The sequence below is a fragment of the Leucopleurus acutus genome, assembly GCF_964270905.1.
Source record: "Leucopleurus acutus genome assembly, chromosome: 8".
In the NCBI taxonomy this organism is placed as follows: Eukaryota; Metazoa; Chordata; class Mammalia; order Artiodactyla; family Delphinidae; genus Leucopleurus; species Leucopleurus acutus.
The window spans coordinates 27,357,763-27,383,550 of NC_139151.1; the positions used below are offsets into that span (position 1 = coordinate 27,357,763).

At 32.9% G+C, this 25,788-nt stretch overlaps 1 protein-coding gene across 3 annotated transcripts in view; it reads right to left on the minus strand.

Annotated features, from left to right (window-relative positions):
* Positions 1-25,788, minus strand: part of GRIA4 (glutamate ionotropic receptor AMPA type subunit 4) — a gene marked incomplete at its 3' end in the record, with an annotated part of 520,821 nt that overhangs the window by 45,656 nt on the left and 449,377 nt on the right. For 2 of the 3 annotated variants that reach the window (XM_082845543.1, XM_082845544.1), the window contains exons 9-12: positions 24,250-24,360; positions 16,232-16,438; positions 10,597-10,967; positions 4,438-4,636 (exon numbers count right to left, since the gene is read on the minus strand). In XM_082845543.1, the coding sequence (XP_082701669.1) occupies positions 4,438-4,636; positions 10,597-10,967; positions 16,232-16,438; positions 24,250-24,360 (888 nt within the window). Of the gene's footprint in view, positions 1-4,437; positions 4,637-10,596; positions 10,968-16,231; positions 16,439-22,879; positions 22,913-24,249; positions 24,361-25,788 lie in introns of those variants that run through there. The other variant, XM_082845545.1, reaches the window with a different exon arrangement.

Consider the following 25,788-nt stretch of genomic DNA (forward strand, 5'->3'; position numbering starts at 1 on the left):
TGATAAATATCAGATAGGAAATAGATATCCTGTATCCTCTGAAATGTTTTTATGTTATTAACACTTGAAAATATCTCATGATTCAGAGATTCTGATATGTTTGTGTATGCGTGTTTAGGTAATGACAGGTTACTTCTGGCTACAGAAATCCTCACATTAGGAAAATTTTATGCCAGATATAATTCAGTTGCAAAGATTCTATATTGTACCAGGACAGAAGAGTATCTGGATTCAGAACCCTTAACCATGAGATCCACTAGGGAGGCCATGTTGCCAGGCCTCATTCACTCCATCTCTGATAATGAAGTTCTCTTCTAGAGTATGAACTACTCCATTTTATAATGAGTTCCAATTTCTGAAAATGATCAACTCTCTGGATCACTTGATACTGATTGTGTTTAAACATCTATCCTGATGATTTCAATTTAGATGTGTTGCTAAACAACATCATTTAGGCATATAATCACTTTTTTTAATGTATTGATCACTTCAGAGTTACACCCCAAAAGGTACAGAGTTCTCTATATATTTTTTGCTTCACTATGTATACTACATTGAAACCAGAGGAAATAAAATCTGAGTATTATTTTAATTAAATTTCTTTTGAAAAATTTTAAGAATATGAGAATCATGCTAGTTACTTGGCAATTTTCTACTTATTTTTTATATCTTATTAAAGGAAAAGAGAACAGCTAAACAAAACTAAGGCAGCAAAATGGAAAAAGAGTATTTTTAGGGCTTGGTAATTATGAAGATAATTTAACTATATAGAATGCAACATAATATTAAAGCAAATGATTTTTTTAAAGGAATAAAATACCTTTAGGTCATTGATATTTTATAGATGTCCATTCCCATAATATTAATGTGAGGAAAATTACTACTGTTTTTGTTTAAATATATTGAATTACATATACCTTAAGTGCAAAAGAAGTTAAATTAATTCCTTTGAAGTCCAGAAGAAAGAGGAATCTGTAGTGTAATTATGCTTAGTTTCTTATGTATAATAGAAATTATAAAATACACACTCTCAGTGGAAAATAGAGGAATGATGAAAGAAACTTTTTTGGAAAAAAAATTTATATGGTGTGTCACTATGTTAATGTTTAGAAATTCTGATTCTGATTTAAAGGGGCATGGTTTAGATAAAATCAAGTCCACATGGTGGAGAGGGTGAGGTTGGGAAATTCAGGAGGTAAAGGACTGGAAATAATATCGCTGTGCCTTACTTGTGACTGTAAGAGGGTGTTTGCTAGGGAATGAGGATAAGGTAATTTTTATAAATTTGATGAGACAGACTAAAATGAGATTTTTGCAGACCCAGTAAGCTCATAAATGTAGTGATAGTGGGACTTTTACATCTTTATCTTCAATTGTGATATCTACTTAAAGATCAGGTTTGGGGAGTGAATATGCTCAAGGTAATAAGCAAAGATAATATGTCATTTTTTTTAAATTATAAAATTGATCTCAGATTTACTTGTTTCATCTTTATTGTGAAACACAATGCATGGGAAACTATTTAAAACATTATTTCATTACTTATAATAATTCTTGGAGATTTAAAAATGTGCCATCCTTTTAATTTTTCAAAATTAAGTATTTTGCCATTTCTGCTTTTAATAGAAAATATGTAAAAATGTCATGCACTATAGTTGATATTTACATTGTTATCAGGTAAATTATTTCCTGCTTTTAGTAGCTTATGCAGCAAGACTGATGTTCCAGTAAGAGCTTATCAATGTACTATTTGATAATATTATAAGCCCTGAAATACTAATCCATCTCATTTATGCATTCATGATTTCACTGATGACTGAAACAGGTACAGGATAAAATCTGCACTGAAATGAAAATCAGTGTGTTTAAATCAGGTTTATAATAATGTAAAAGTACCTTAAAAAAGCCTGTCATTAAGTGACAAGTACAAAATTCCTTTAAATGCCTCTATGTGTATGCTTAACAAGTGGCACAGAACATGAAACATATCAAGTTTCATAATGGTACAAAACCAAGGCAACAGTTGAATTCTGATGTAATTTTCTCCCATGGCCTAATTCTTTTTCCAGAACAACTGCAACATTTTTTGAAATGCTGAGTATTCATTTCCTGAGGCAGTTTAGTGAAGCTGATAGATGTACCATTACTGTGTTCTTATAAGAAAACATTTTTGACAAGGGCAAAAATACCTTTCACGTTCTGTTTCCTCAACAACCCATCAGACAAATGATTTATTTAAACCAGGTGATCATGTATGAGAGAGGAGGGAGAACATAGGGTAGGAAATGAAGGAGATTTTTATCAGAGAACTCAAATTTATGCATTCCTGGAAGTATGCTTCCAGGGAAAATTATTTTCCTGTCCTATTAGGGTTCAAACTATTCTGCAACATAAATACCTATACATATAACACTCTTTCAATTTTAAAACTATAATTGGGTGGGACAGAAAGGAAACAGGGCATGGTGACTGCACTACTTATATGGGAGGCTCTGTATCTAGGAAGCAGCTTTCCTTATTCCTATATTTCTAATCAATATATTCTCTTACCTACTTCATTAGTTTTTCAAAATTGAGCAGTTTTTAAAAACTCTATAAAGATTAGAAATAACATTCTCAATGTATTTGATGCCAAAGAGCTCTACAGTGAGTTATTTTTGAAACATTTTCAGGGAATCAATATGATATTTCTTTTCCCCTTTCTCACTCAAGGCAAAATGATGAACCTACAAATATCTGCTTTATTTACATGAAAATCAGTCATCATTTTTCAGTAAAATGTAAATGATAGCACAAATTTGTATTCTATTTTGATGCATATACATAATGGTTTTTAGTCAAAGTCACTAAATTTTACCTAGTTTCTTTTGGGTGGAAACACAGATTTCCAGAAAAGTACTGAAATTATGCTGAATTATGTGTAAAAGTACTGAATTATGTGTTACTATATTAAGCTTTAGAGACTGGAATGCACTCAGTAAGTTAAAAAATTTGGCTAATTAAGTTTATCCATAGAATATTGTTAATAAAATATATTGTCATGACTATTATTCACAGTTTTAGAAAAATCTACAAATAGTTTATAATTTACAAATTTTATATCTATTAGTAATGCTCCAAATTGTTGACAAAGGTGTTCACTGCCTGTTTTTTTGAAAACAATGTGCAATGATGGGTTTGGCACAATTTTTGAGTGATTTGTTCCTGATTTAGTGTTACATAAACATCTGTCATATCTAAGAATACTATAATTGAATTTTTTTTAAAAGAAATATTATTGAAATTCAAGTGCATGAAAGTTAAGGCTGGCTTAAGGAGTAGTATCTTTTGTTGTTTTTAATTTCCAAGCTGAGTGAGAAAACAATAAATATACACATTTAAAATGAAAATGTAATCTCCCAAGTACTGTGTATAAGTGTGAATTTACTTTAAAGGGCTATCATTAATTTTACACAATAGTTTAGGAAATAGTGAAACATATCTTGTCTTCTAAATTACTAAATATTTAGTCTCTAAGCAATTGATGTTAAATATAAGATGCCACAATTACCTAATGAAATATTTGTGAAAATTTCACCCTGACCACTTTTTAGTTTTTTGGTTCTAAAGTCACAAAATTAAACCTTATCTCTGATCACACATTGTGAAATTTCTGGATTTAAGTAAAAGCAGAGTGAAAGAGATTCACAGATCAAAAAATTCATCCTTATAGTGGTACAAACAGCTAAAAACCCCAAAACCTCCAAAATACCTGCCATCATGATGGCAAGCCAAAGGAATTATATCCATACGTGAAACGCAATTATATCAGTTTGAACAATTTTATCTGCAAAAGCAGAGAAATCAGCAAAAATGCAATATCATACAATGTTTTACAAAGGTGCTAGAACTTAGTAGTTCTTGTTCCCATTATCATGTGAGAAAGCAAATATATTGCTTTGAAATCCATTGTTACAGAATAGATTATAGAATAATAAACATCATATAGGTACTATAACATGAAATTAAGGTTTTGGGATTCAAATGCAGCAAGGTAAATATATTCTTTGGAAAAAAAAAAGCCATGCTTTCATTTTTATGCTCTAAATTCCAAAGCATAGATAAATCCAAATCTTGCCAGATGAAGTATCTTCATAGCATTATGAATATTGGAATCTTTGGATTAATTATGTTATAAAGTTGCTTTATTTACCTTTTTATTGTTACTTTTCCTTAGTAAGGGTCCCTCTTGCAATGTGAATAAATCAATTAGCTTTTTCATATTAAAGTGATTATAAAATCCAAGTAGAAGTATATAGCATTGCTATGTTTAAACATAGCAGTTACCATTATGTTTGCAAAACTTATAATAGCTAGAGCCCATAATATAATAATTGGCAAAATTGCCTGAATTTGAAAGTTATGAACATTTCCTTTTTAGTTTTCCCCTCCACTTACTCTGAAAAATTCTTTTGTTGACCCTGAATCCAATGTTCCATAGGCAATTTCTGTTTGTTTGGCCAGGTCTTCCGCACTTTCTATGGGGGAGACCATTCTCTCGACAGTCAGGAAAGCAGCGAGGTTAGCAGTATAAGATGATATAATGATGAGTGTAAAGAACCACCAAACACCTCCAACAATTCGACCTGAGAGGGATCTAAACATGGATAAGATAATAACATTTTCCTTTCTATAATCAACATAGAGAAAGAAAAGAAATACCATCAGTTCACCGTGTATGTTTAATAATAATTACAAGTATCATTTTACGTTCTGAATAGTCTACTCAGAATGGTTCTAGTATTTCTGTATCACCTGACATCCTTTTTGCTATATTGAATGTATAAATGCCACATTTAGAATACTTTTCCTTTTTATTGCTTACTTGGCAGAAATGTAGAACCAAAAGCCTTTCCTTCAGGTCCAGAAGAGGAATGCTTACTTAAATTCATTGATCCCTTTTGCACTTTAACATCTCTGAAATTAAGATGCAACCTATGTTTGATGAGATAAAACACAGTACCATAGTTTGATTGGCAGCACTGTTTCTCTCTCTGTGGCACATAAAATAGGGATACATCTTAACAATTGGTGAGCTCTTAGATTTGATACAAGATGGCAGATGCTCTTCTGAGAGAACTTGTTTTTACCTTCAGTCAGAGCTATGCCAAGATGGATGGGACATATGCCAAGGTGGGGCTGGACCACATGAAGATCTAGGATTGGTCTCAAAGTAACCATAGTTGAGAATGTTTTGTTTGTTTGTTGGTTGGATTGATATTCCATTTCTTATCTGAATGGAGGATAAGCTATGTCTTAAAGTTCTTTACACACTGGTATAAAAATGTTCTCTCTGCCACTTCCAACCTGAGACCAAAGCATGTGACTTGTTAATATGCAGTGTAACGGCACTGAAAACTGAGGCTAGAGCTCAAAAGAACATTTTCTCTTCACCATTTCTCTGGTTATCAGGGATGTGTGGGTGAGCAGAAGAAAAGTGAGAATGAAATGAATAAAAATTCAGAGCATAATCATAATTGATCTCATTCAACAGGACCATCAGACTATTTTAAATTCCTGTGACAAATTATTTTTAAACATTTTCTTAATATGAGGAAAGATTTCATATTTTCAATGGCATTTCTAGCTTAAAATGCTCCCTTCTTAACCATTATTATATAAGTGACACCTGTTGGTTTTAACTTAACATTTGCTTAATCCTGGTTTTAAAACCATAAAACTGGGGATTTGTTCAAGATTGTGGAGTAGAAGGATGTGCGCTCACTCCCTCTTGTGAGAACACTGGAATCACAACTAACTGCTGAACAATCATTGACAGGAGACACTGGAACTCACCAAAAAATTACCCCACATCCAAAGACAAAGGAGAAGCTGCAATGAGACAGTAGGAGGGGCGCAATCATAATAAAATCAAACACCCACAAGGTGGGTGACTCACAAATGGGAGAACAATTATTCCACAGAAGTCCACACACTGGAGTGAAGGTTCTGAGCCCCACATCAGGCTTCCCAACCAGGGAATCTGGTAACGGGAGGAGGAATTCCCAGAGAATCAGACTTTGAAGGCTAGCGAGATTTGATTGCAGTACTTCAACAGGACTGGGGGAAACAGAGACTCCACTCTTGGAGGGCACACACAAAGTAGTGTGTGTGTCAGGACCCAGGATGAAAGAGCAGTGACCCCCTAAGGGACTGAACCAGACCTACCTGCTAGTGTTGGAGGGTCTCCTACAGAGGTGGGGAATGGCTGTGGCTTACAGCGGGGACAAGGGTACTGGCAGCAGAAGTTCTGGGAAGTACTCCTTGAGCTCTCCCAGAGTCCATCATTAACCACACCAAAGAGACTGTAGGCTCCATTGTTGGGTCACCTCAGGCCAAACAACCAACAGGGAGGGAACCCAGACCCACCCATCAGCAGACAAGCAGATTAACGTTTTACTGAGCTCTGCCCACCAGAGCAACAGCCAGCTCTACCCACCACCAGTCCCTCCCATCAGAAACCTTGCACAAGCCTCTTAGATAGCCTCATCCAATAGAGGACAGACAGCAGAAGAAAGAAGAACTACAATCCTGCAGCCTGTAGAATGAAAACCACATTCACAGAGAGATAAAATGAAAAGGCAGAGGGCTATGTACCAGATGAAGGAACAAGATAAAACCCCAGAAAAACAACTAAATTAAGTGGAGATAGGCAACCTTCCAGAAAAAGAATTCAGAATAATGATATTGAAGATGATCCAGACCCTGGAAAAAGAATGGGGGCAAAGATTGAGAAGAGGCAAGAAATGTTTAACAAAGACCTAGAAGAATTAAGGAACAAACACCCAGAAGAATTAAAGGACAAACAGAGATGAACAATACAATAACTGAAAAGAAAAATACACTAGAATGAATCAATAGCAGAATAACTGAGGCAGAAGAATGGATACGTGACTTGGAAGACAGAAAGGTGGAAATCACTGCCACAGAACAGAATAAAGAAAAAAGAATGAAAAGAAATGAAAACAGCCTAAGAGACCTCTGGGACAACATTAAACACACCAACATTTGCATTGTAGGGGTCCCAGAAGGAGAAGAGATAGAGAAAAGACCCAAGAAAATATCTGAAGAGATTATTTGAAAACTTCCCTAACATGGTAAAAGAAATAGCCACCCAAGTCCAGGAAGCACAGAGAGTCCCAGGCAGGATAAACCCAAGGAGAAACATGCCAAGACACATAGTAACCAGACTGACAAGAATTAAAGACAAAGAAAAAATTTTAAAAGCAACAAGGGGAAAATGACAAATAACATGGAAGGGAACTCCCATAAGGTTAACAGCTGATTTCTCAGCAAAAACTCTACAAGCCAGAAGGGAGTGACACAATATATTTAAAGTGATAAAAGGGAAGAACCTACAACCAAGATTACTCTACCCAGCAGGATCTCACTCAGATTCGATGGAGAAATCAAAAGCTTTACAGTGGGCTTCCCGGTGGTGCAGTGGTTGAGAGTCCGCCTACCGATGCAGGAGACACAGGTTCATGCCCCGGTCCAGGAAGATCCCACATGCCGCGGAGTGGCTGGGCCCGTGAGCCATGGCCGCTGAGCCTGCGCATCTGGAGCCTGTGCCCCGCAATGGGAGAGGCCACAGCAGTGAGAGGCCCGCGTACCACACACACAAAAAAGCTTTACAGCCAAGCAAAAGTTAAAAGAATTCAGCACCAACAAACCAGCTCTACAACAAATGCTAAAGGAACTTCTCTAAGTGGGAAACACAAGAAAAGGACCTACAGAAACAAACCCAAAACAATTAAGAAAATGGTCATAGGAACATACATATTGATAATTACCTAAACGTGAATGGATTAAATGCTCCAACCACAAGACACAGTCTTGCTGAATGGATACAAAAACAAGACTCATATATATGCTGTCTAGAAGAGACCCATTTCAGACCTAGGGACACATACAGACTGAAAGTGAGGGGATGGAGAAAGATATTCCATGCAAACAGAAATCAAAAGAAAGCTGGAGTAGCAATACTCAAATCAGATAAAATAAACTTTAAAATAAAGAATGTTACAAGAGACAAGGAAGGACACTACATAATGATCAAGGGATCAATCCAAGAAGAAGATATAATAGTTATAAACATATATGCACCCACCATAGGAGCACCTCAAAACATAAGGCAAATGTTTACAGCTATAAAAGAGGAAATTGACAGTGACACAATATAGTGGGGGACTTTAACACCTCACTTACACCAATGGACAGATCATCCAGACAGAAAATTAATAAGGAAACAAGTTTTAAATGACACAATTGACCAGATAGATTTAATTGATATTATAGGACATTCCGTCCGAAAACAGCAGATTACACTTTCTTCTCAAGTGCATATGGAACATTCTCCCGGAGAGATCACATCTTGGGTCACAAATCAATCCCTGGTAAATTTAAGAAAATTGAAATCATATCAAGCATCTTTTCTAACCACAACACTATGAGGGTAGAAATAAATTACAGGAAAAAACCCCATAAAAACACAAACACATGGAGGCTAAACAATACATTACTAAATAACCAAGAGATCACTGAAGAAATCAAAAGGTTTTTGATAAACCACAGCAAGATCCTTTTTGACCCACCTCCTAGAGTAATGGAAATAACAACAAAAATAAACAAATGGGACCTAATGAAACTTCAAAGCTTTTGCACAGCAAAGGAAACCATAAACAAGACGAAAATGCAACCCTCAGGATGGGAGAAAATATTGGAAAGGAATCAATGGACAAAGGATTAATCTCCAAAATATATAAACAGCTCAAGCAGCTCAGTATTAAAAAAACAAAGAATCCAATCAAAAAATGGGCAGAAGACCTAAATAGACATTTCTCCAAAGAAGATATACAGATGGCCAAGAGGCACATGAAAAGCTGCTCAACATCACTAATTATTAGAGAAATGAAAATCAAAACTACAGTGAGGTATCACCTCACACTGATTAGAATAGGCCTCATCAGAAAATCTACAAACAACAAAGGCTGGTGAGGGTGTGGAGAAAAGGGAACCCTCTTGCACTGTTGGTGGGAATGTAAATTGATATAGCCACTATGGAGAACAGTATGGAGATTCCTTAAAAAAGTCAAAGTAGAATTACCATATGACTCAGCAATCCCACTACTGGGCATATGCCCAGAAAAAAACCATAATTCAAAAAGACACATGCACCCCAATGTTCATTGCAGCACTATTTACAATAGCCAGGTCATGGAAGCAACCTAAATGCCCATAGACAGATGAATGGATAAAGAAGATGCGGTACATACATACAATGGAATATTACTCAGCCATAAAAAGGAACGAAATTGAGTTATTTGTAATGAGGTGGATGGACCTAGAGTTTGTCATACAGAGTAAAATAAGTCAGAACGAGAAAAACAAATACTGTATGCTAACACATATATATGGAATCTAGAAGAATGGTACAGATGAACCAGTTTGCAAGGCAGAAATAGAGACACAGATGTAGAGAACAAACATATGGACACCAAGGGGGGAAAGCGTGTGTAGTGTGGTGGTGGTGGTAGGATGAATTGGGAGATTGGATTAGTGTACATATGTACACTAATATGTATAAAATAGATAACTAATAAGAACCTGCTGTATAAAAAACAAATAAATAAATTTTTAAAAACCCATAAAACTATTACTTGATTTGCTTTAATTTCTTTTCATTTCATTATTTGAGGATTATTGATTCAACTTTCTATGTTATTGGAATTTAAGCACATTTATAGTGTTCCTGGTTCTTAAGGAATGCAAACTGCATTGTAACTAAAATGTCTCTTTTTGAGAAAGCATTTCTTTAAAAATACATATATTTGTGATGCTAATATAAGTCACTTTAAATTCAATTCTTAGCTTCTCCTGCCTTCAGCTATTTTTCTGAGAGAAATTTGGTATTTTTCTTGCAACAGGAGGTTGGCTGCATTTTTGACAAACATAACTGAAACACATCCTTATGGATATGAGCTGTTACTCCACCGATAAGGAAAACAAATATAGTATTTACGTTGCTGACTCTTTGCCTACTGCTTAGCTTGTTTATGACTATTAGATAGAACAATGTATATCTGGAACCTACTATATTAACTCAGGTTTTAGGTAACTCCATGGTAGAAATCTCCATTAAGCTACATGGGATGTAAATCGAATTCAAAATTAATTTTCAAAAGTGAACAAAACAATAAAAACATTTGATTTTGAAAAGGAGACAACATAAAAATAAATTCCTATTCTTAAGAATTTAGATTTAGTTTCCATCTGTAATCACTGAAAGAAATATTAATACAAAGTTATTTTTGAGCATTCTGATGGGTTCCATATGTTACTTTTCCATTGGGAAATTAATCTTTATTATGTATCCATACTTTGTGATAATTTGGAAAAATCGGTTATGAGTATATTTAGATTAATTTGGGATTGCAAAGTTTTTCTGTGTTTCAAGCAATGCTCTGCCTCCAGGAAAAGAACATATAGAGAGATGTTATGCACAATATTCAGAATTACTGTGGAATTGGTGAAGAACTTAAGGGTTTTGAAACTAACCTGGGTGAAATGTCACATCCTTGCTGCATAAAAGCACCCAAGGAAAACCAGAGGCTGTTAAAGATGCCAAACTCATTGGGAGGCTGGTCACTGGGTCCTTCCTTTCCATCTTCTGGCTCTTCTGTGTGCCACTCATATGGACTAAACCTACTAACTAGGAACAAGACCACGCTGACACCAATGTAGGCAAAGACTATGCACATCCAAATCTCATAGGCCAGAGGATCCAAGAAGGAAAACACTCCTGGTTTAGATTTCTGAGGCTTTTTGATCATAATAGATATGCCCAAACTCATGAAGGGCTTAGAGAAGTCAATGACCTCCTCTCGGACCAAAGTGATTGTCAGAGGGGCAATAGCAATCTCTGCTTTCTATAAAAGAAAAGACACATGAAAACATGTAGGTTAATAGATTTCATGAAGCAAGTAGTACTGGATTGATCCATTCAAAGTTAACCAGTTATGTATTTATTCTACATTTTTTGGGGAATACCAACAATAAATAAGGCCAGTAATAAATACAAAGATGAACAGATTTGTTTTCATAAAATATTATGTCACTTTAATTGCACAGAATATTTTTATTGGTGCTAGTAATTAGATGAGAGGAAGAGAAAACGAGTAGACATAAGCAAAAATAACTTGAATTCAAATAACTGCCTTAGTCTTTAAGGGTCTGAGATGGCGCAGAGGAGGATATTCGATAGCTTTTCCATATGGCTGAATTTCTGAATTTCTTAGCCAGAATTGCTGCTATTTTGCAGTGTTTTCTGTTTCATTTGGAATGTTGTCACTGATTCATTACTTGGCCATTCCTTAATATTATGAATTTCAAACATCCTTTTCTTTTTTATTCCTTTCCAGTTATGAGTAAACCTATCATAAAGTCTGCGTTTGTGAGATAAAAGAAACCTATTGTTTGACAACATTTTTTGACTCAGCACACACACACAAATCTGGAAACTGACATTTATTTCTTCCTATTCACATACTTTGATTTCTACTTTCAATTTCTAAAAACGATTTTGGAAAACAGTGGATTCAATTCTCATATATTATTATTAATAAGACACCAGCTTCCATTTTCATTTTGTGATTCTGAGTAATTTTTCTGAGCCTTTTTCCATATCTCTAAAATGAAGACATTTTCTTTCCTGTTTACCTCATTGTGTTATTGCAATTATCTGTTAAACAAGCCTTAATAAAACAATAGTGAGCATTTAATGAGGGATTATGTATCTATGCTGATTTAAATATTTGGAATGGCTTTTCACTTAACCTTCTTAAAGAGATAAACAATCTTATGTTTATCATTGTTTTATAGATGATGAAACTGAGACAAATGAGTTTTACACATCATAGCAGCTCTGCAATTTGAGACTGTACTTCTTCTATTAAATCATGCCATCTCTAAAATCAAATGAAATAAAGTGTGGTGAAAAAACTGTAAATTGTTACATGATCTACAAATGAAAAAAGGTTTTTTGATTATTTATTTTAAATGGAAAATATTTGGCATTGAAATGGAATCTGAAACACAGACATATATGCTCTTACATAGTGGCTGCCACTCTTACATTCACTCTATATCTCTCAGGCCCTGGATTGATACAATGGCCAGCAGCTTGATACAAATGCAACTGGAGGGTTAGCATGGGGAATGTACTCTGGCTGTCACGTTTTCCACTGGGTGACTGAGGATTAACTGCATACACTTTCAAGTGGGAATAAACTTAGTTCACATCACAAATGCCCACATATAATACAAAAGCCAGAGAATCATTGCTGAGAGGTTATTTCCCCATAGTTATTATTATCTGTATAATTTTCATTATACAGTGATATATGAAGTAGATATAGAAAAATTAGTATATAAAAACAGAACCAGAAATTTAGGAAAATTTATCTTCATTTCCTTCATCTACTCTTATTATTTTCTTTATATATGCCCTACTAGACATTGTTTTATGAATATTAATTTCTTATTTTAAAATGGGATAATATATAACACTATATTTTATAATTCCTTTTCTCAAGAGAATGAGTTATTTCAACATATATAGTAAAAATAAGTTTTAATGATTGCAAATATTTTATCATGTTAAAGCATCAAAATTTACTCAATTTATTATTTTATCAATTTATTATATTGTTTCCAGTTTTACACAATTTATAATAATGGTGATGTGAACACCTTTGAAGACAAATCTTCGCACATATCTTTATTATTTAAAATAAATTTCTAGAAAGGGATTGCTGATCTAAATGATAACAATCTTTTTAATGTTCGTTACACGTTTTGCCCAACTTTTCTCCAGAAAGATCATGCAAATAGCACTGTGGGAAAGCACCTTCGGCTTTGAAACTTGGATACCCCGTGTATCTTTATTCTCATCTATCTTCACCAATTTGCTAATTTCATTGTATTGATTTGAATTTTTTTTTGTAAAACAAATAGCCACTTTTACTCTTTTTATGTATTACTTGTCATAATCTGCCCCATTTCCATATGGGGTATTCATTTTTTTGCTTACTAATTTATGTGTTTTAAAATAAATATTAAAAATATTATTTTTCATATATGTTTTTAATATTCCCCCAGTCATCAATTTTGGTTTACATTGCTTAGTTCATGATACTTTATTGCATTATATACGTTTTAAAATTTTGTTGTAGCCATATAAAATTATCTTTTTGTGTTTTCAGCCATTGGTTTCATGCTTAGAAATATCCTTCTCATATCATGATTAATCTCAATCATATATTTTATTCTAGTACCTATGCTCCCTCTATAATTTATCTAGCATTTTGCATGATAATGTATTACAAAATTGTCCTGCTTTCCCAGCAGGAATAAGTGAATAATGCATTCTTTCACTGATTTGAAATACTACCTTTCACATACTACAATGTTATGTGTAGTATCTTCTGAAATTTTTTATTTATACAAGTTACCACTAATGAGAGTAAGCCTTAAAAGTAGAGAAGCATGAAGAGAAATAAAGGAGTCTCCAACACATAAAACTAGATGCAATGGAAAGCAAGCATTAGATGATAGTGTGACAGCAATGTTCAATGAGGACACATTTGAAGTTCTGAAATTTGTGATTTGAAAGAGGCCAGTGAACAGAGGATACATCTGAGTTTTCTCTGCTAACATTGGAGATGCTGTGTTTGCCTTGTTCCATTACCTCTCAGTGACTTCCAAAATTGTGAGAAATATCTCCTGTAAGAACCTGATAATATTTGGATTCTCAAAGACCTCTGGAGTAAGGCTCATGAACCAGCATTTTAACACACACCACAGGTAATTCTGGTGTTGGCAGGCCATGGAACTTGCTTTGAGAAAACAATCCCTTGGGTTGTTTATACACACACAAGTACAGCGGGGCCCAGAAGAAGGCGCTAGAGCAGTGTACCACAGAAGATCATATAATGAACTTGCTGCAGTGTGCAGGTGTGACAGGCAGAATGGACCTGAGAGTGTCATGGAGGTTTTGAGCTTTGGGGTAACCATCTGGTGGTGTGCTGAGATTACATATGCCTGTCTCACAGATAATCTATCCCTAAAAATTACAGTAACAAAGTTTGCAAAGAGTAAAGTAAAAAAAAATGGATTCAAAGTTAATCATTTTGCTGGCTTTGTTGAGTATAAGAATATAGATGGAGTTTTATTTAGGGCCCTGCAAACTGGGATTTCATGTAAGTATTAGCAGTAAAAAGAAAAAAAAAAGTAGTTGAGAAACAAGTAAAGACTTTGCAGACACCAGAATGGAAAATATCAAATCTGTGGAAAGTGTATGAGACATGGAAAAAGATTCCTTTTGGGAAAAAACTGGACAACTCAAGTGGCAAAGATCAGATTATTTAAACCCTAGCAGGCTGGCTGATGAATGAATAAGCATTAATAACCATTATGTTATCTTCTCTCTCTGAGAACTGCCTGACTTTGGGACTTTCTGTGCCTGTGACACGAGTACTACTGATACAAATTTTTGGTGTTAATTACGTTACTCTCTTCATATCACCTGTTTTCATTATTTAAACAATATTCTCCCAATAAAATGTGGTCAGAACCCTTGCCAAGGGGTGAGCCTGGGCTGCCAAATTGGTAAGGACTCCAGAGGAGAGATATGTAACAAATGTCTTAGAAAGTAACTCTGGTTAGTTATCTGGTCCATAATTAATTGGTAATCCAAGAATGAGTTTTTGAGATCAAATACTCAATAGTGTCTTCTGAAGGATATGAATTAGTGTAGTTCTAACATTTAGGTTAATGTTCACATTTAAAGTCTAAAAGTTTAAAATATTACCAATGGACACATGCTTTAGGAACCCTTTTTCTTTGGGACTTAAAACTCAATATCAAACTGTTGATGAGCCCTGTGATAAAGTACTTTTTGATTTTTTAAAAGTGCGAATTTAGTTTTCCTCACTTAGGGCACCTAACTAGTCGGCAGTTCTTTCAAATGAATATAAAACTAACTAATTGCTCTTTAATGTCAGACAATTTCCTCTTGCTGCTGAGGTTATAGCTACCATACTGGACTGTGTGGAGAATGTTCATTGCTTCACGGTCTGAAAAGCAGGATGCAGAATCACAAAACTATTGAATTGCAGTTCTGGCTCGGAAAGTGAACCCCTCTATATATTTCAGTTATGCTCTAACTTGTTCTACCTTTATTCTTTCCTGGTGAAGGATGACTCTTGTGTAATTCTTTATTTTTAAAGGGGTCTTGTGACAATTAATCAGACAATGTGTTTTGAAGGTGAAATTTGTGAAATATGAATTAGCTTATAGAAAGTTTCAGAATACATTTCAAGTGTATGTGACTTATTGGTTACTTGATGAATAGAGCTTACTGTGAGCTCTAGGTTTGTTTTCTGGACTTTGGAAATATCATACCTTCACTAGCATTTGATAACTGTTGGCTTGATTTTAACACTTTGCAGTGGAACCTGAAGAGACCGATCTTGTTCTGGTTCAGGCAGGAATGTCTGCATTGAATTTGCCCTTGGCTTTCAATATATACACTCAATATCTTGTGAACTCAAAGGGAAGAGCATGACATGATTTCATGTGAAGCCCATTATGGAATAAATTCTAGCTTTTGTGTTTTGTTGTGTAGGAAAAAATGATGTTGTTGCATTAAGTTTAAATTTACTGTGTTCAGCAGAGTTGTAAGAACTTCACATTATTGGTGAATACTTTAATATATGTTAAAATAGTTTACTGATTGCTTCACCAATAACTTAAAATATATTTACCAGTAAATACAACCAACAGGGATATAAGTAACTCTCAAAATAGTTCTCAAAACAACATGTCTATGGTATAACAGCATCAGGCTTAAGAGAATAATCATGGCAGATACTGAAGTCAGTGTTATTTTTTATAAAATAGGACATTGTATTCTGAATTTTTATCTTTTTGAAATTATCAAGTATTAGTTTCTCCCATTGTTTGGAAATTGCATTATTAATGAAATAGAGAAACATTTGACATCATATATGCTTCTTTGAATGTAACTGCAAATTTAAAAGACAACAGTAGACATTTAAAAATTGGTATGTGCCCACATGAAAAAAAACTTCAGGTTTATGTAAGTAAATTTTCAATAGATTGATTTGCTTACCCCATAAACAAGTTCCCCTACCATCCCATTCCAGATTTTTGTGTCTGCATCCCTTGCTCCATATTTTCCATCAGGGACAATGGCAATTTTATACTTGATACCAATATGTTTTGCAATTTCAGATGCCAAATCTACACAGTATCCTTCATACTTGTCATTTCCTTCAAACATTTCATGATTTTTCTTGTACATAACATATGGGGATTCCTATAATGAGAGAAGTAGAACTGTAAGGGAGAAATTATAAAACATTCAAAAATTTTATGCAACTTTTCAGTTTCAGAATTTAACAAAATATTATATTTAGTATTAGTACACACACTGATTTTGTGTGGCAAGAAATTGATAGTAAAACAGATGAATGTATAAATGTGCTTAGAAGTATATTAAGTTGCTTTACATTGGATACTAAAAATTAAATCTTTAAAATAATTTTCTCTTGAGTGATTATTACATACCTAGCACTGTGACTGTGATAGGAAAAATATACATTAATAATAGACTAGAGAAGCATAAATTATCATTTATGGCAATGAAATTACTATTTCCAAAGTATCTCATGACCTGAAGACTATTTAGGAGTCAGCTTCGTGTAATAAAAGACTCATTCAAAGCCACAGTTCTCCGTATTCTGCATCTTATTTAGCCACATTCAACTGAGACTTTCTTTAGGAAAAGAGCTCTATCATTCTTCTTTGCTCTTTAGCATTTAGCAATATGTCTTTCTCAGAGCAGGCATTATTAGCAAGTTCAAAGAAGAAATGAATTAGTAGTTTTTAAAATTTTATATACTAATTTACATTAAATTGGCTTTCCTAAAATTGTCCTATATTTTGGCTTTAATTAGGGCTGTGTTCCATGAATTTTTATTCTATTATAAAATATGTTTCCAATGGAAACTAATCATTTTTCCCCAGTTGTGACAATCACACACTTCAAGTAATATTCCCATTTAGTTTCTGAAGCAAGTAAGACAAAATAGCATGAAGAATTATTGTGAAAATCCTTATAAAATGAAAAAGATTACTGTTAACTAATAATAACTGAACAGTTTTCAGTACACACACACACACACACACACACACACACACCTCTAAACCAAACCATTTAAAGTCTGTGAAACTAAAGAGACATGTTAGCAAAAAAGCACTTGATTTTATAAATAAAACCTAATGCCACCAACTCAAAGACAGGCCTGGCGAACATGCAGTACCTACAGAACTCCTGGTCACACTTCAGATTTTTTAATCATTTGCAGACAAGGAGTGACCACTTTTGACCACAGTGTCATTGAAGTAATGATTCATATTTTATAAAATTGTACTGAAACATTTAGTAATTTTAATACAAATCTTTTCTTTTCTCCCAGAAATCTGTAGTTGGGAAAGTTGAACTTGCTCTTAAAACTCTGGATTAGAAGGTAATTTACTTTGTATTACATGGCAGTCTACACTAATTCTGATTTTGTTTTTAAGTACTTTGTAAATGTAGAAACTATTTCTAAAAACTTAATAAAACTGTACATTACATGATATATGATTCGCTCATAGAGATGCCTAAATAACTCTATTGTGGGAAATTGTATAGCATTGCTCCTTGTATTGTTTTCTTAAATCCTGCCTTAGGTAGACACGGCAAAGTGACCCAGAAGTCTCTCACTTCTTCCTTGAATTTGATGAATATTCTAACACTGGACTTGGGTAAAGAAAGTTTCTCCACCAACAAAATAAAGGCCTCTAATTGTCTCTTTAGATAGATGAAAATTATTTGTTAACTTACAGAAAACATTCTCCAAATATGAAGCATTTTCAAATTATGAATGTGGTTATGAAAATCGGTGAGTTGTTGCAATACATTGTTAACTTCTAAGCTATGCTGTGGAATATTAGTAGTTAAAATGAACTAATCCTTTCATTATTTCTTGAAATAGCTAGTTAAAATATGGAAGAATATGTATAAAAAAGCAAGAATCACACATTTGCAAAATGCTTAACATTCTAATTGAAATGGCTGTTAGTATAACAAACGAGAGGTTTTCAAAAGGAATATTGCTAAGGTTCACATTTGGTACTAAGGTTGATAAATTCTAAAGTGTCTGAAATATTTGAACACATGAATTTTAGCCCTCAGATATGTATACTACTATATTAGCTTGTGTACAGAAGTTTCTCTAGCTAGCATTATCATCTAATTTGCAAAATCCCCTGTACATTATATAGTGAACAATTTGCATCATTCAAAGCTGCATTTTTAGTATTTACTTAAATACTTGTTAAATACCCACTGTGTGCCAGGCAGCTTTCTGGGAACTAGGGGTACACAAATAAATAAAATATCCCCTTTGTCCTCTTGTGATTAAGGTTAAATTCTTTTTAATAAAGGTAAAGGAGTGAGAGTGGTAGGGGACAATAATAAAATATAGTAGTAAAAAATAATATTAGCCCTCACTTATTTAGTGCTTACTCTGTGTCAGTTACAGAGTTCTAAGTTCTTAATTGTTCTTTAATTGTGCTCTTTTATTTACTTTTCACACTGCCATTTTGAGGTAGGCATTTCCCATTTTGCAGATGGAAAATTTAAGCTTAGTTTCAACAAATTGCTCAATTTCACAGAACTAGCAGGAGTGAGAGTTGAACCTATATTTTGAAATATCTGGACATTTTTGAAGCTATTGTTGCATCTGTCAAAATATATGCAACCATTTGAGATTTCATATGATTTAACAAGCAAGGTGACAAGATTAGATAAATGAATTTCTATATTTTTAGTGAATGAAATTCTCTATATGAAATCTTGAGTAAACAATGTAGATAAAATCGTTCCATATTACCTCATTGTGTCTGGTACTCAATAAATATAAGGCATTCAATAAATATAAAGATCTCCTTGTCTATCAGTGCTTCCTAAGTAAGAATATCATGGAAAAGTAATTGTATTGGAACTTCTTATTCAGATCTTCAAAAGGAAAGTAAATATTGACAAGTTCCAGGTCACCTCTTCTGAAACAGGTACATGTATATATAAATACAAATTTATTTAGTGTTTTCATCTTTTTCAGTTTCCTTTTTGGATAGCAGGGGCACATCAGGTCTTTGTTTTCCTGACAAACGAACCAATAAAGGCTAGAGAAACCTTCAGCTTACCGAAGATGTTGATTAGAAATTTAGCTAGGCTTTTTGCACAAACAAGGGCATGCATAATTGTTGATATTCAGATATTGGTGCATGGAAATTAAGAGAAATAAGATGATCACACTCAGGAAGATGGAAGAACAAAGGGAGAGAATTGCTAGGCATTTCTTGCAGGAAACCTCTCACAGTTGCTCAGCTCTTCCCAATTTCTTTGAATGTGTCTCATTTTCCTTTTCTTCCACATCAAATCCAAATTAGCAGCAAATCCTCAACACTTTCCCAACCTCTTCATTTGCCCCATCTTGAATCTGATAATTTATCCCCAAGTAGCCCTTCAAACACTGCATACTTGAGGAGATTCAATACAAAGTTTGGGGGCTACTACAGGTGAAGAAAATACCAAATCTTTTCAATATAATAAAAAATGAGTTATAGCCAATCATTAAGGGGTATTTGTGGGCCGTTTTTGTTACGCAACCTTATGGAGCCCCAAGTGTTCAACTGTGAATAAAAATGGAATATAACCTACCATCTTTGTTATCAACTACTTTGTTCTGTGGGACAATAATTCCTTAGAAGTTATTTGAAATGCACTACTTCTTAGTGACTATGAGTTTATTACCACAATTTCCATAATGCATAGTGTTCTACATCTGCTCTGCAATTTCAGGAAAGAAATCAATCTCCGTTTACAACTACTACATTAGGGTTTGCTTATGAAAATGTTTGTGTAAATGAATTAAGATGATTTTCAATCAGTAAAGTATCATTTTCCTATTGAGGAAATTCTTGTTTGTATTTAGCAAAAGTAAAACTATTGAAATATATATATTTATTAGAAAAGCTTTAAGATTTTCTAAACATCACAAATATAATCATTAAAATTGCTACTTGAAAACAGTTAAAATAATAAAATCAGTAGCATCAACAAAGGTTATTTGCTATGTGGATATTTGTTTTTCTCCAAAGATCTCAATGTAGATAATTTATCCCATGCGTAAAATTCTTAAAAGTGAATATTAAAATGTCATTATTCAATACATAAAAAATGAGTAAATTTAATGGTGGCACAGTTTTAAACTTATTAAAAATAACATTTAAAAACATTGAGTTATAAGCTCTTTGGAGACAGGTGTATGTATGGGGAAGATTAATATCTGGTACAGGAAGAAAATAAAAGTATCTATTTTCTGTATCGGTATATACATATATGTGTATATAAATATGCATGTGTATATTGTATACACACATGCATCTATGTATACTGCATTTACAAAATTCTACATAGAAGAGATAAAATATCAAACAACTCAGAAAATGTATAAAAAATATTCCTCTGGTACAAGGAAGAAAATAAAAATATCTGTGTTTTCTGTATCGGTATATACATATATGTGTATATAAATATGCATGTGTATATTGTATACACACATGCATCTATGTATAGTGCATTTACAAAATTCTACATAGAGAAGATAAAATATCAAACAACACATAAAAAGTATAAAAAATATTCCTGGAAGGACTAAGTGGTATAAGTAAAATTGCTTTAAGGTTTATAATGTAATTCTGAGTCTACAGTGAATAAATTTGGATTTTATGCAAAAATTTCCAAAAGGATTGTTATGTTCCTATGATGGCAAGAAGTACATTCTTACTTTAGTAATGCATCATCAACCTCTTTACCTTCAGTGGTAAAGATTTGGGGAAAAATGGGCTTGGCTGAAATATAACTGCATCATCTCTCTTTTTCCAGAGAGTTCAGCCAAAGTAGTGAGATTACAGACGAAATCACCACTACGACGTCTACTGCAAACTGCCTTTTCCTCAATTGCTGCACTTACCTAAACCACATGGCACAGATTTGGCTTCCTTAGGTTGTTTATTTTGAATGTAAAATGTTAAACCACTGTATGGTTACAGTCTCATAAATTTTGCAAATTTTTAGTCACTAAGAAAAAATGATGAGCATCTGAATCTAGAACTTTAGACCCTTCAACTTTGTAGTCATGATTCTCATGTGATGATATTGTCAATTTTACTTTTATTTAGATTTAGTTAAGTTATATTCAGTATGACTATATTCAGGAAGAATACATTAGTCATTAAAATGAAGATCACATGTAGATATAAAACAAATAGATTTCAGAAATTCAAAAAGCTAAAGACACTTTTTATTTAAGAATGATATCTACTATACTTATTTATCATGTTTCTTGTCTGCTTTCTCTCACTAGAATGAAAGTTCAATTGAGAGTGCAGGATTTTTGTCTGTTTTGTTGGCTAACATATCCCCGGGCTTATAACTGTGCCTAGCAAATAGCAGACGCTTAATAAATATTTATGAATGAATAAATGAATTTCTCAATCAACTTTATTTAACAGTATCATATACTATTACAGTGTATCAACATGTAAATAACAATATACACAAAGGAAAAACAAATGGGAGAACAGCAAGGCCATATCAATTTTGATCAAAATGAGTGAGTTCCAGTGCCACAACACTCTCAGCCTTCTTTTGTGTCTAGATATCTGTCTTGCACATAGTTTAATATCTAACCAATTCCATTGCTGTTGGAAGTTTTCAACTGAATTTGAGGGGTTATTATACACTGGTGCCAATATCTCATTCATTTATAAGGAAGAATATTTCTTTCAAAATGAATGAGATGATGGAGATGTCATAGGTCCTGGAATATCATTTTCAACAAAAGCAAATATAAGGAAGGATTCTAGCTTTTTTTTTTTTGAATTATTGAAGTTGCAAAGGTCAGAGGCATTATTTATATGGAGACTACATTTTTATACAAAAGACAGATACTAGTATTGCACTATTTTGATTGCAAAAATATTGGTGATATCACTGTCAAAGAACAGATAACTTTACAGAATAGTCATTATGTATATAGGAAACAATTGGATTCTTCAGTAATTTGTACTTATTTTTTGACAGCATGCTTCCTGAAAAACAGCCATGCTTGCAAAACTAATTCAATATTTTGGTTTTAAGAATTATATCTCCAGCTCCTTTAATAACAGAAAAAAAGGAGATTCTCTACATTATATTTATAATGCACATTAAAACACTTTATTTCACATATAACAGGCAAAATTTCAAAAAATCTTTAAAGAAAACAACTACGTGTATTCAGAAAAGAAGGACGCAAATTCACAGATATTTACTTTTAGAAAATCTACGCTTGGAATTAGAAGTATGATAATTCCATCATTTACATACAATGACCTCATTTCCAGATATGGGAATGGATACATCAGAATTAAGCGACTCTTTTTCAACATCTATTTTCTTGAAAAAGATGAGGATTAATTCTTCTTTTGTTTTAGTATCTCAGGAAAGTCACAGAACTTAAAAACTTTTTTTTCTGGTTGTCCAGAGTTGGTCATCCAAGAAGAATCCCACATGAAAAATTAGCTTAAATTTACTACACAGGAGAACAAGACTTGAGCTTTAGTTAGGAATGGTCGAACAGCGTGGAGCTCATTTCTTTCTTGATCAATTCCTTAAAATAGGATTCTTCATCAGAGGCTGAAAAGAGGAGGACTGAACTGAAGTATGACTTTCCATTACTGTCTTTTTTAGGAATGTATATATATATGTATATTATATATATACATACATATATATATTTAAGTCCCATGCAAATATTACACAATTAAGTTAGAAGATATATATTTTGCATCCTTACACAAAAACTGCTGTTGGTTGGTTTGCATTCTAAAATTATAAACTTCCAACTAAGTCTTGGCAGATTAACATTAAGTTTCTAGCTGGTGATGCAACACTGATAAAATTAACTGCAACATTATGAAAGCTTTTCTCTGACATTTTCATGCTTTGACCTCCATGTCAAAATTTTGGAAATAACTTGACATTACTAAAAGCATAAAATTAAAATTACACAAGCTAAAAACTAAATTACATAAAATACTTCCACTTTATTTAGAGTAAGGGCTTCAAAAGTAGTTAAAAATGTGTTCTGCCTAACGAGACAGTGAGCTGAGGATATACAACTTTAAATTAGATAGAAAAGGTTACCGATTGTTGATCTCCTTTGACTAGCATTGACTCTAAAAAGCATGTTTGAATTTAGAAGAGAAAAATATGAGGCATCATATTATTTAAAAGATAAGTTCATGAGAATCTCTTTGAAAAAGCAGCCTTAAAATTTAGAGTATTTTTCATTTTATGATGTGACTGAATGAATATCATTTTTCTTAATTCCTAGGAGAATTCCAATACATTTTATTGTGTATTTGTCACAGGTCAATGAGAAAAATAATCGGTATAAAAACCCCTTTATGCATTAAAATTAAATATAAAATAAATTTATTTCTAAAGCATAGTTGTGTAAAGCATACTCATTAAAATCTTCACATTCATACCTCCACTATTATAAACAGACAATGCAAATCATTATTAAATGGATAAAGTACCTGAAAATTATAATTTTAAACACTATTAACGATTATTACATTGGTATTTTAAAAACATAATAACAACAATGATATGATGTTTACTACTGGATATTTTTATGTGATTAGTTGTTGATCTTTTTCATGTTTATTCTTTTGTCCTTTGAAATCTTAGCATTTCATACATTTCCAACTAGAGAGCTTCAATTTTTAACACCTGAGCATTTTTCCAAGAACAGTAATGCAACAAAAGATAATACAAATAAAAGTACTAAATGTACTCAAAGTTCAAGACAAACTTATTCAAAGCCTCGATAGACTTTTGTGGATCAGAACACCCATGGCACCATCACTAAGATGCAGCTTTCATCCTCCCTGTTCACTGTAGCTGGGGAATTAAAATTGCCTGTGGACAAAATGGAACATCATAAAGCACAAACCAAAACTTACCATAATAGTGGTTACAACGACTGTTCTGTTCTCAATAGCTGCTGTGTCATTGCCAAGAGTGGGCATATCTTGAATTAAGACTAATTTATCCATATCATTCCAGTACCCAACCTGCCAAATACAGAAAATTATTGAAAACACATTTTAGAAGAGTTTTCTTTAGTTCTTATCAGAGCAATGAGAGGTATTAATAAGTAAGCAAACAAAATAAATTTATAAAGCACACAGTAATGTGTTTGGAAGTTTTCTTAATTGATAATGAGCCAGTTTTCCTGATGCTAATGATACTGCCTAGTTATACATTTGGCAAATTTGCAATTTACAATCATGGAGTAGCCAAGACATTGAGAATGGATGAGTTCAAAAAAGAAGGTGGATACAGATGGAATACCATTTGTGTTGATCCTCTTGTAGTGAGATTGATTGGCACCTTCTGTAACTAATTTACATGATTTTATCAATAATGTTACAGGTTTTATGGTAAAGGGAAGAGTCAGATTTACATAGGGTACACATATAAGATGTTTTCAAGAAAAAAGACTTGTGTATTTTTAAAGCAATATGGAAATAGTTTTTGGTTTCACATAACCTAGCCACTAGTCTCACCATTTTTAAATGCTAAATACATCAGATGTTAATATTAATGATTACTTAACATTTTCACTTTTGAAATTTTTTAATTTTTTCACTTTAAATCCTTATATTACTTCTCATTTAGATGTGGAACAAACTCCTTTCCATAAAATATATGAAGTAATTAGTTAAACACTTTACAAAGTAAATAAATGGGGTCCTAAAGGAAATTTAAGGTTCTTTTTATCATGCAGACCACTAAGTAATACTAATGGCTACCACTTCTTGCCTGCTTGCTCTCTGGCAGACACTGTAATGAATACTGTTTAAAAAATATATGCATCTTAAAGTTTATACACATAGCAAATGTAAAGGTAGGTGCAATTACCAGTCCATATACTTTGCTATTAGGCTACATAAACTCCCCAAATGGGTGTTCGTTTAATGCTTGCCAAACTTCTTTCTTGAATTTCTGGCTGCAGTTGATAAAACTCATATTTCCAATAAAATGTATGTAATTGCTCACTGGTCTGTAATCACTATTTGTCCCAATATGTTTTGAAAGTCTCTCTTGCTTCCTCCAAGTTCTTAACTTTCATGTTAGTATTTGTGAACATTTTAAAATAAAGTAAGCATTAGCATATCAGAAAGAGACACTATATTATTCACAAATATTCAATAACAGAATAGACATAAAAAAGAATTTTCATTAATATGGTTTGCTATATTGCTTAGTTTGATCCAAAATTATGAGTATAAATCAATTCAGCAATTATTTTCAATTGCCCATTTGAATTTATTTATAGCTAATATTTATTTAATGAGTCAGTGAAAAATTTAATTAAAACAAAACAAGTATGACTTTGAGACCTATCCTCTCTTCAAATCCTACATGTACTTAAAAAATAACTTAAAAAACATAGTTGCTCCCTGTTAGTTTTCCTTTCCACATGACAGTTATACAAC